Raw genomic sequence first — 12,299 nt, forward strand, 5'->3', positions numbered from 1 at the left:
TTGAAAATGACCATAAAAACAGTAGTCTGTTGCAAATTATTGGTGTGTTTGGCTTACCAACTGGTGCTCTTGCTGTGACAAACTCAGTTGGTTTACTAGGTTTACTTGCTCCAGCTCTGTTCAATGCATAAATTCTGAAAGTATACTCAAGACCTTCAATAAGGCCCACACAAGGGTATTCTGTGGAGCGCACAGCTGTGTCATTAGCTTTCACCCACAGTAAACTGTTCCTTTCTTTGCGCTCAATGAGATAACCGGTGATTGGACTGCCTCCATCACTATCTGGTTTATCCCAGGCAACAAAAATGCAGTCCTTATTGACCTTTGTAATACGTGCATTCTTTGGTTCACTAGGAACATCTAGAAAGAAATACAAAGATGGATATCAATTATACGTTTTCCTACTAGGAGGACTAAAAAGAGAAATGGTGCTCTCAAAAACTGACATACCAAATGGGAACCTTGCAATCATCTTGCCAGAAGTAAGCGGCTCAGAAATCCCAAAACGATTTTCAGCACGAACACGGAACATATACTCTTCTCCAGGAATCAGTTTTCCAATTCTGCAGCTTGTCTTTGTGACAGAAGCTAAAGCTGTTACCCAGTCTCCTCGGCTTACATCACATTTCTCAACTACATAGTTTGTAATATTACTGCCACCGTCTTCAAGAGGTATATGCCATGCAAGAGTGCAAGCATCAGCATCTATTTCAGAAATATCAAATGGAGGCTGTGGTGGACCTGGTTTATCTGCACAAAAAAGTATATTAAGAAAAAAGGGATGAAAGGAAATGGCAACCACTGGAATATACTAAAACTGTTTTTCTATAAAGCTGGGTTTAAAAATAATCAAATGGAACATACCCATGACTATCACTCTGATTTTCTGACTATCAGTACCAGAGCTATTTTCTGCAGTAAGAGTGTAAAAATCAGAATCTTTTCTAGTCACATCCTTAATGATAAGAACAGAAGACTTTTCTGCTTTATGCACAGCAAGGCGACTGGATGTAAGTACATCTTGATCTCCTTTCAACCATTTACAGACTGGCTGAGGCTTCCCATATACATGAGCTTCAATTCTCAGTTTCTTTCCAGCTTTAATGTGAACATGATCAGGCATCAGGATCTTAGGTGGGACTGAAAAAAAATCACACAGAAACATATAAATTCAACTTCTGTGACAAATTATTTTTTCTTATGTTTTCATGTGAAAGTTCTCTGCTTCTCTCTCAAGTGGAATCATCAGTAGGAATGACTTGATAATTTTTAATTTAGGTTCCACTTATGGATGACTAGAGATTTTGCAGTGGGCAATATCTATTCCAGTCTTACTTTTACATTCTTGTACTGTTTATAAGAGAATATTTTTGAGTTTGGATTGCCTTCTCACGTGTTTATGTAGAGACTTGTACACTATTAATGCATGAAATTATTCCTCTTTATATCTAGAACTTGTCGTTACTCACTTATTGCTGACTTTCTACAAGACAAACATGAAGGAGGAGAAAAGAAAGACTGAAGTTCTCACTGAACTAAACCTATTTCCACAGTCAATCTTTTTATACCCCTGAATTATTCTTCAAGTATAACCCCTTCTCCTATTTCTTTTGCACAGAATCTTTCCAATTTCTTCCAAAAGAAACGTGGCAGTATGTTTGGTGTACTTTTCTTCCTGCCACGGGCTAGTTTTCATTCTCTTTTGCTCCTATACCTCCCTCTTCCTCTTTCCACGTCACAAATGAAGAAGGTTCTTCTTATCTGCCCCTTACCCCTACGTCTTCTGTGCCTCAGGGACCCTACCACCTTAATTAGGCCAACCTGTCCTCCCTGCCTTTCGCTTTATAATCTCAACCAACTCTACAATATAAACATCCTGTTTTCTCTTATCTTTAAACAACTCCCACTTTTGGCCCCATTTATCTCTCAAACTACCACTCTGACTCTTTTTCTCTTTCATTTTAAGTTCATTGAAGGTATTTACTATTTCTCCTTAGTTCCTATCTTCTGGTTCCAACTGAAACCACACCTGCAAAATTCTTTAATAATTCTGAATTAGTGATCAACTCTCATCCTTTCTGACCTGTCAAAATATTCAATACAGTTAACCATAATACTCCAAATGACTTCATAAAGCATATGTCTTTCTGGGAATCACTCAAAGAATAAGAATTCTTGCTCATTTAATTATTAAAGCAGAATATTGCAACATAGGTAGTATTTAAATTGTTACTTACTGAGTTGTTCTTTAATTTCAAATACTCCTTCTGTTTCTCTTGGCAAACTTACTCCTACAGCATTTCTAGCTGCCACTGTAAACTTGTACTTCTTTCCCTCTTTCAGACCAGCTACAACAATGGAGAGATCTTTAACAACTGAATATTCTGTCCAGCGATCCGCTGGTTGGTCATCTTCTTTGTAGCTAACAATGTACCCATCAACTTTAGAGCCTCCATCACGCAGTGGTGGCAGCCACCCTAAAGTAGCGCTATTCTTCGTAATTTCAGTAACTTCAAGTTTTCTTGGTGGATCAGGTTCACCTTTCAGGGGAAAAAAAAAGAAACACATTAAACATTGAATTTCCAAGATTTTCTGACTATTGAATACTTGTTGAATTATTGGATGCTATCCATGCTAATGCAACAAGGACAATATGGAAAAGAGGAAAATTCTTAATAATTGCAAAGGTACTATATTCATAGATTATATTATTTGAAAGAAACTGACACAGAAATATTAATGTTTATCATTGAGCAGTTAGTAGCATTGTCCAATTTAGAAACACTAACTTTAAAAAAAATGCAAAATCTTATTAAAATTAGAGAAAAAATATAAAAAGTGCATAAAGGCATACTTACTTAGGGGATCTGTTGCTAGAACTGGTTTTGGTATGTCGGTTGGAACACCTGACCCATATTCATTTACTGCTGTTACTCTAAAGAAATATTCATTTCCAGGTACAAGGTTAGCTATTTGGAAACTAGTTTTCTTTAGTTCTGCAGTGACTGTTCCCCAGGTCTTCCTGTCAGCTTCACGTTTCTGCAGGATGTAATGAGTTACTGGGCTACCACCATCATTCTCTGGAGGTGCCCATGAAAGATGGCATGACATCTTGGTGACATCTGAAACCTTGAAGTCCGACACAGGTCCAGGAGTATCTATAAAGAAATTTCAATTTATGCTAGTCTTTTCTTCTTTAATAAGTTAAAAAATAATGGGGGCTAACAGCTTCCTATACAGGGGGAGTTAGTGTTAACTGATATAGTTGTGCTCAAAAACGGTCATAAAAATTTCTGCAATGAACATTCAATATAGTTAAAAAATTGTCTAGAGATATTCTTCTCATTACTTACCCAGGACTCTGACGTTCACAAATACAGCCTTTTCTCCAGCTGCATTAACAAGTGTCAATGAATATTTGCCTGAGTCATCACGTGTTGAATCGGGGATGACACAGAAGGCCATAGTGTCAACCAGATCAACTTGTCCTTTTCTGATAACATTATCAACACCCATTCTCCTCCAGGTGACTTTTGGTGCTGGGCGACCCCTAACAATGGCAAAAAGTCTAATAGGGCATCCTGCCCTGACTGTGACTAACTTTCTCATGCTTGCATCCAACTCAATCTCAGGAGGTTCTGAAAGACAAAATTAAAGAAATAAAATGCAAAGTTTAGCACATGAAAATAAAATAAACCCAGAGCAAATAAAGATTGTATGTAAATACTCATAAAGAGGATGGGAAAACTCACCAAGTATTTCTTTGGGAGACACAGCTTCTTTCAGTTCAGCTGGTCGGCCAAGGCCAACCTGGTTTTGGGCAGAAACTCTGAACTCATACAATTGGTTCTCATCCAGGCTGGTGGCTGTAAATTCTGTGTGAATAACTTGGGCAGCAACATTGCATCGTTTCCATCCTGCTTCAGGATCAACACCCTCAACTTTTGGTCTAATTTCCACAACATATCCAATAATTGGAGCACCACCATCATACACTGGTTTTCCCCAGCCAAGGGTTATGGAACTCTTTGTGCTATCAACCACTCTCAAGTTTGTGGGAGGACCAGGTGGTTCTGAAAGACAATAAAAATTACAGATAAGAACACAGTTGTGCAGTTTAGCAATCTGTTAACATTAGAACAAAATACAGTAGAATACAGTGGTATGATACCTATTGGGTCTTTTGCTACTACAGGTCTTGATGGCAAGCTTGGTTCTCCAAGTCCGACTTCATTTTCGGCACTGACGCGGAACTGATATTCATGACCAGGAATGAGATTAGTAACTTTCTTGCGCCTCTCTGGGATTGCGGTCTTAGTAACAGGAACCCATCTTAGTGATCGTTTCTCTTTCTTCTCTAAAATGTATCCTGTAATTGATTTGCCACCATCATATTCTGGTGGATTCCAAACTACAGTCATCTCTTCTTTGCTAACTCTTGTGACATCTGGAGGGTCGGGGCGTCCAGGTCTATCATATTTTGTTTTTGCAATAATTGGGTGTGTTTCCGTTGGTGGACCAGTGCCCATTTTATTCTCTGCACGAACTCTAAATATATATTCATTACCTTCAATGAGGCGTGTCACATTTGCATAGTTTGTTAGGACAGAGGAAGAGTATGTAGACCAAACCATACGCTTGCTTTCACATTTTTCAAGGATGTAGTTCTGTATTTCACAACCACCATCATCTTCTGGAGGGTCCCAAGTAACAGTACATCGATCACTTGAAATGTCAGTGACTTTCAAGTTTCTTACAGGACCTGGTTTATCCAAGACAATAACAGTAGCGTATGCTACGAAACTACCAGCTGTGTTAGTTGCAGTAATCACATATTTCCCACCATCACTACGCCTTGATTTTGTGAGAACGAACTTAGATGTGTCAGAAGTTGTTTCAATACTGACTCTTGGAGACCTGGTTAGATCTGTGGCATCTTTGTCTTTTGTCCATACAACTTCAGGCTGTGGTTTTCCTCTGACTCCAGCCTCAATTCTAATTGTGTCACCTGCTTTCACAGTTAGCACCCCACTTAACTTCAAGTCTAGCACTGGTTTCTGCAGATCTTCCTTCACAACAACTTCAGCTGTTCTTACCCAGTCACTTTCACCTGCCTCATTCTTGGTTTGAACTCGGAATTGGTAAATCTTATTTTCAACACATTTATCTACCATGTAGTGTGTTTCCTTAATGCTGCCTTTGTGAACCCTTTCCCATTCATCTGAATCTTTCAGTTTTCTCTCAACATGATAACTTAAATTGGGACTTCCACCATCATAATCTGGCCTTCTCCATTTCAGATATACAAATGTCTTTCCTTTCTCTGCAATGTGAAGATTTTCTGGCTCTCCAGGCTTGTCAATAGGATTGATGGCAAGGATGGGAGTCTTGGTCTCAATGCAAGGACCTGGACCTATTTTGTTTTCTGCACAAACTCTGAAGAAGTATTCACGGTTCTCTATAAGATTTGCCTTTACTAATCGTTTAGTGATATCAGAGGAGACAATTGACCATCCCCTCTGGTTTGGTTGACGGTACTCTACTATGTAATTTGTAATTTCAGAGCCACCATTATCCACTGGACTCTCCCAAGCGATCATACAAGAATCTTTTGTGACATAGCTTATTTTCAGGTTCTGACATGGCCCAGGTCTGTCAAGTACATTAACAACAGCAAAAGCTTGAGCATGTCCACAGCTGTTCTTAGCTGCTATTATATATTTGCCATGATCAGATCTTTTGGCTTCTTTCACTTGCAGTTCAACATTAGGTAGATCATGGACTATTTCAACACGCTTTTCTTGGACTAGTACTTTGCCATCTTTAGACCATGTTATGTCAGGATCTGGCCTGCCTTTTACTTTACCACTAATACGGATTGTTTGGCCTACTCGAACAGTAATTAAGTCTCGACAGGTCACATCTAAGCTTACTTCTGGAGGAGAAAGAATATCCTTTGCAAGTACAGTTTCTGCCAGTTCTCTTGGTTCTCCCTCTCCCACAATGTTGACAGCTTTTATTCGGAATTTATATTCATTTCCTTCTACTAACCCAGGTACTCTGAAAGCACACTGTCTAATGAGTTCGTCCTTATTAATCCTATTCCATTGTGTAGTTCCAGTTTTCTGACATTCCACGATGTATCCCAGAATTGGGCTGCCACCATCTTTGAGGGGCTTTGTCCACACAAGATCAGCTGTTTCTCTGGTTTTGTCTTTTAATTTTGGATTTATAGGTGGTCCAGGAGGAGTGATAGGACGTGATGCTTTTATTGGATCAGAGCTTGGAGACGGTTTGCTTAAGCCCACCATGTTTTCTGCAAAAACTCTGAATTGATATGTGTTGCCTTCAAAAAGACCAGTGACTCTGTATTTCATATCAAGTATTGGTGCCTTATTGACACGCACCCATTTACCAGATGCTTCCCGACGTTCAAGTATATAACCAGTTATTGGAGTTCCACCATCAGATTTTGGTAGGGTCCAAGACACTGTTGCAGCATTTTCTGTAATATCATAAACAGTTGGTTTACCAGGTGGGGATGGTGGATCAAACATGTATTTAGCAACTGTTGGTTCTGAATCAAGGGGTGCACCAATGCCTATCTTATTTTCTGCCCGAATACGGAAAATATATTCACAGCCTTTCTGCAGTCGTGGAATCTTAATTTTTGTGTGACTTGTTCCAGAACTAACCACTCCCCAAGTTTCTTTCTTGGATTGACGTTTCTCAACAATATAATTTATTATAGGACTCCCACCATCATCTTTAGGAGGGCGCCAAGAAATAACCATATGTTCTGGTGTTACTTCAAGAATATTAATAGGACCAGTTGGTGGGCCAGGAACATCCAAAACTGTAAGATGTAGAGCAACAGTTTTGCTGCCAGCTGCATTAGATACTGTGAGTAGATATTCTCCTGTATCTTTTCTTATACAATCTTTGATGGTAAGTACGGTTGAATAATTGTCAGTCTCAATCTTGTGTCTGCCGTCTGTTTTAATTTCAGTGCCATCAGTAACCCATTTTGCAGTGGGAACTGGCACACCTCTCATAATTGCAGGAAGTCTCACTGTGGTGCCAGCTTTAACAACAAGACCTTCAATTAACTTCACATCTAGTTCCACAGATGGAGGTACTGAAATTAGAGAAAAACAGAAATTACCTTTTCAGGGGAAATGCTTAAAGAAAGAGAGAAAGAATCAGTGAAACAACATGAAAAACTAAAAATTACCTAGTTTTTCTTGACACTCTATTGGTATAGTTGTATCTGGAAGGCTGAGACCAATAATATTCTGAGCTTTCACACGGAATTTGTATATTTTTCCTTTTTGTAGGCCTGTAACAACACAGTCTAGCATAGGGACCGTCTGGAACTTTGTCCACTCATCTGCACCATCTTCTTGATATTCCACCAAATATCCAGTTATCTCAGCACCGCCATCACGATCTGGTCGATTCCAAACAAGGGAAACTTCAGTCTTGTCAACATCTACATGATGCAGATTCTTTGGTGGCCCCGGAGGATCTTTTAAAATACAAAATCAAAATGGTTACTAGGATGGCCAATCTGTGGTAGCAGTGTACCGTGTTCACATTAGTACCAATAAAATAATCTCAAAAATTACCAAGAACAATATGAACAAAACAAATCATATAACTGAAAAACACTTACGCAGTGGATCTATAGCTTTAATAGGCTTGAGTGTTTCCACATATGGACCTCTACCAAACTGATTCTCAGCTGCAACTCGGAAGAGATACTGAGTGCCTTCCATCAGATATTTAGCCATGTGACTGCGTTTCTTGGAGGATGATGAGATGGCTACCCACTGTGCAGAAGCTACATCTTTCCTTTCCACCACATAGTTGGTAATGACAGAGCCACCATCATCTTCTGGTTCCATCCAAGTGAGATAGCAAGAATCACTTCTAACTTCACTGATTTGCAGATTTCTGGGTGGACCAGGTTTATCTAATATTGAAAAAAATTGAATCTGTTATTTATTTGATAACCAAAGCATTTTAGTAAATTTCAAGAGAAATAAATATATTTCATATAATTTTTAGTTCTTTTTCTACTGTGTATTTCTTATAACTCGGTTTATTGATATTTTCCAGACATTCCTTTATTTCTTAATCTCTAAGTATAGAATAAAAACATGCAATATAAAAGGAACATCAAAAAGATTACCTAAGACAATAACTTTTACTGAAACAGTCTTTGAACCAGCCGGATTTTCAACTGTCAGGGAGTAAATTCCACCATCTTCATGGACAGTGTTACGAATTTCAAGCTTACTGCCAACTCCTGTAACCTCAATATCAGCTTTGGGTGAGACCTCATGATCTTCTTTCTTCCAAGAAACTTTTGGGAATGGAACACCTTTAATAACAGCACTAAGTCTCAGGGTATCTCCAGCTTTTACATGCTGTTCTCGGGCCATATTAGCATCAAGTATCAGCTCAGGAGGTTCTGGAATCAAAATGATATGTTTTTAGAAAATGAGGGAAAAAAAATATCTTCTTAGGTAAACTTATCTGAATTTATTAAACTCACCAAGTCTGTCCTTTACTTCTACTGGATCAGGAACATAGGCTGGTTCAGATTCACCTGCTGCATTGACTGCCTTGACCCTGAACTTATAGGTCAAACCCTCAGTAAGGCCAGTGACTTTGTATTTTGTTTCGGGACAAGAATCTGCTGTAAGATTGGCCTTTTTCCATTCTTCATCTCCAACTTTCTGATACTCAACAAGGTAGCCAATTATCTTGCCATTACCATCATGGCGTGGTGGTTGCCAAGATAAATCAACTGAATTTTTAGTTTTATCTACTGCTTCTGGATTAACAGGTGGACTTGGTTTTGCTGTTAAAAAAGCAAAAAAAGAAAGAAATGGGAAAAAAAGGAAACTATTAAAACTATTTTCTAACTGAAATGAAGAGTGCATTAAAATTTCAGTGAGAAATGAAATTTAATACTTTACCAATTGGATCTCTAGCAAAAATTGGCTTTGATGGTGGACTAGGATCACCAACGCCAATTTCATTTTCTGCTGAAACACGGAATTCATATTGACAGCCTTCAAGGAGGTCAGGTACTTTGAACTGAGTACTGGGGAAAATCGGGTCTTTGGTAACTCTGACCCATCTTGTAGCCATTGTTTCCTTCTTTTCTACAATATAGTTTGTTATTGGCTTGCCTCCATCATATGGTTTGTTCCAAACCACTACTGCAGAGTCTTTGGTAACATCCTTAATGATTGGTTGCTCAGGTGCATCAGGAACACCTGGGGAAAAAACCAAAGAGTTTATGAGCACTACAAACAGAGTAAAGATTAAAGTATCAAAGTAAGATAGCAAATTAATAACATACGGAAACGGTCCTTGGCTTTCATCTCATCAGAGATGAGAGGATCACTTATGCCGTAAAGATTTTCAGCATAAATTCGAATTTGATATTCTCTTCCTTCCAGCAGCTTAGGAATTTTGCACGTTGTCTTAACTGTGGCAGATGTAACTGGCATCCACAGGTCTCTGTGTGCATCCTTCTTCTCAATAATGTAATTTGTAATTTCACTGCCCCCATCATCTAATGGAGGTTTCCAGGAAACTACCATATGATCTTTATGAACTTCATCAAATATAACAGGGCCTACTGGAGGTGATGGACGATCTGTTTAAGAAAAAATAAAGCGTACCCATGCTTTTATATGAACTTCACATAATGACATAGATTAAACAGTGTCAATACAGTAAATATATTATGAAATTAGAAACTTGGCATTACAGTTTTAATAAGGAATCAAGACCTCAAGATTATTCCTCTTTAATAAGTGTTTGACTCACTGGACTTAATTCCTTAATGCTTATGAGATATTTGGTGATTGACATTTTCTACAGTGTTGACATTCTCTAAATGCATGAAGAGACATTAAATTATACATGCTGAATAAACTAAGCCAGAGTTAACTATGTACTCAAAATTTCTAAATAGTATTTCAGTATAAGTGAGAATGCAGTAAATCAAATTATTGTAATAGAGAACACATTTTAATATTTACATTTTATATAACTCAATGAATTCTAATCACTACTAAAAATCACATACAATACTGTTGTTCAGTAAAACCTACCAACAACATTAACTTGACAAAATCCTTTTCTTGATCCTGTGCTGTTCTCTACAGTAACACAATATTTGCCTGAGTCTTCACGGACAGATTTTAGTATCCCCAAGCAAAGAGTTGTAGGAGTTGTCTTGATCTTTGTACGGTCATCTTCTTTCACAACAATATCATCCTTTAGCCAAGTGACCTTTGGTGCAGGCTTGCCTGAGTAACGTCCAGTCAGGCTGAAAGCTTCACCAACCCGAACAATAAGCTTGTCTCTAAAGTCAAGGTCAAGTGATGGAGGAGCTGAAAGACAATATTAAAAAACACAATGCCCAGAAATGTCAGCAATATTAGTAAGAAAAAGTAAGGAATCAGTAAATGTAATCACTGTTTTCAAAAGAAATATGAAAAAGATACATACCAATTTCATCCTTGCATGTGATTGGTTTTGTGCAAAATGATGGCTTGCCTTGCCCCACAATATTGCAAGCACTCACACGATACTCATAGGTGTCACCCTCTTTCAAGCCTTCTACAGTGTATTTCCTATCAAGCATTTTCTCCTTTGTAACTTTGTGGAATTTCTCTTTTCCAATGAGACGGCTCTCTAGAACGTACATGGTGATATCTGAGCCTCCATTATATTTTGGAGGGTTCCAAGTTAATGTAACAGAGTTCTTGGTAACCGCTTTTACTTCCAGGTCTTCTGGACGGTCAGGAACAGCTGCGAATAAACAAAAAAATATGGTAAATGCATTTTTCTGCATATTCATCTCATATGACAGTAATGCAAATCTGAAAATATACTTACTTATTGGATCTCTAATGACAATCTCTTTTGTTGTCTCTGTGAATGGACCCATGCCAATTATATTCTCAGCTGCAATTCGGAAAAAGTAGGCTTTCCCTTCAGTGAGTCCCTGAACAGTAGCATTCTGTCTTGTAACTGTGTAGCTTACTGGAGTCCAAGCTCTATGGTCAGATTCACGTTTTTCAATTATGTAGTTGGTAATAGGAGAACCACCATCATCTTCTGGAGTAAACCATGTCAATTTACAAGAGTCACTGGTTAGGTTCTCAGTAAGGAATGGCATTCCAACTGGGCCTGGCACATCTGAAAGCAAAGAAGAAATGGAGTATTTAAGTATACATGCTGAATATTATTAAATTTTACTTGTTCACAAGGACTGAAGTTGCTATTTACCTAGCACATCAACAATAATAGTCTTCTTCCGCTCACCACCAGCATTTTTAGCAAGAAGAGTGTATATACCCTGGTGGCTCCTTTTGCAATTCTTGATGACCAAAGAAGAACTAATAGCTGTTTCTTCAATTCTGGCTTCTTCTGGCAAAGCTTGGTCATCCCTGCTCCAAGTCACTGTTGGAGCTGGTTTTCCTGAGACATATGCTATGATCCGAATTACTCCTCCAGCATGAACAACAATTCTGTCCCTGACGCTTGCATCCAAATTAATATCAGGAGCCACTGTGGGAGGTGAACAAAAAAATTCAATTTTTTTTTCTCACTTTGACTTAGTGACTTTTTTACTTACTAAAAATGTAAATGTAAATGATAAATACCAATTCTGTCCTTCATTTCAATAATGTCTGTAACTTCTCCAGGCTCTCCGATGCCAGCAGCGTTCACTGCTCTAACTCTAAATTTGTAAAAACATCCTTCTTTTAATCCTGCCACAACGAACTTGGTTCCTCTAATTTCTTTATCTTTTACCTGGAAAAAAATATTATAACATCAGCTAACACCAAGGTATCATCAATTTCTTTGTGATGTTTGAAACACATCTTAAATCAGATGGTGTTTCAGATTTACAAGCACAAGACAGTCTTAAGCATACATGGACCTAGCTCACATAGAAGTCTTCAGAATCTGTGTAAAGAAATACAGGACGTGGACATACAAGCTATTCTGAAGATTCACCTTTTTAATAATTCTAACAGACAAGGATGTTACAGCAATTACAATAATCTGTGGTCTCAGAACAATTACATGTATTATTGGACAAATAAACTCATTGTGCTGGTTTTGTCTGGGATAGAGTTAATTTTCTTCACAGTAGCTAGTATGGGGCTGTGTTTTGGATTTGTGCTGGAAACAGTGTTGATAACACAGGGATGTTTTCGTTACTGCTGAGCAGTGAGAGTCAAGGCCTTTTCTGCTTCTCA

At 38.2% G+C, this 12,299-nt stretch overlaps 1 protein-coding gene across 1 annotated transcript in view; it reads right to left on the minus strand.

Annotated features, from left to right (window-relative positions):
• The window catches only part of TTN (titin), a 257,627-nt gene that overhangs the window by 53,900 nt on the left and 191,428 nt on the right, over positions 1–12,299 (minus strand). The window contains exons 236-254 of the mRNA XM_019471879.1: positions 11,697–11,847; positions 11,320–11,601; positions 10,927–11,229; positions 10,537–10,839; positions 10,137–10,418; positions 9,377–9,676; positions 8,988–9,290; positions 8,561–8,869; positions 8,195–8,476; positions 7,676–7,975; positions 7,235–7,528; positions 4,172–7,138; positions 3,753–4,073; positions 3,354–3,638; positions 2,859–3,158; positions 2,238–2,540; positions 865–1,140; positions 451–750; positions 58–360 (exon numbers count right to left, since the gene is read on the minus strand). Coding sequence (XP_019327424.1) covers positions 58–360; positions 451–750; positions 865–1,140; positions 2,238–2,540; positions 2,859–3,158; positions 3,354–3,638; positions 3,753–4,073; positions 4,172–7,138; positions 7,235–7,528; positions 7,676–7,975; positions 8,195–8,476; positions 8,561–8,869; positions 8,988–9,290; positions 9,377–9,676; positions 10,137–10,418; positions 10,537–10,839; positions 10,927–11,229; positions 11,320–11,601; positions 11,697–11,847 — 8,164 coding nt within the window. The remainder of the gene's footprint in view (positions 1–57; positions 361–450; positions 751–864; positions 1,141–2,237; positions 2,541–2,858; positions 3,159–3,353; positions 3,639–3,752; positions 4,074–4,171; positions 7,139–7,234; positions 7,529–7,675; positions 7,976–8,194; positions 8,477–8,560; positions 8,870–8,987; positions 9,291–9,376; positions 9,677–10,136; positions 10,419–10,536; positions 10,840–10,926; positions 11,230–11,319; positions 11,602–11,696; positions 11,848–12,299) is intronic.

The sequence above is a fragment of the Aptenodytes forsteri genome, unplaced genomic scaffold (assembly GCF_000699145.1).
Source record: "Aptenodytes forsteri isolate BGI_AS27 unplaced genomic scaffold, ASM69914v1 Scaffold257, whole genome shotgun sequence".
Classification (NCBI taxonomy): Eukaryota; Metazoa; Chordata; class Aves; order Sphenisciformes; family Spheniscidae; genus Aptenodytes; species Aptenodytes forsteri.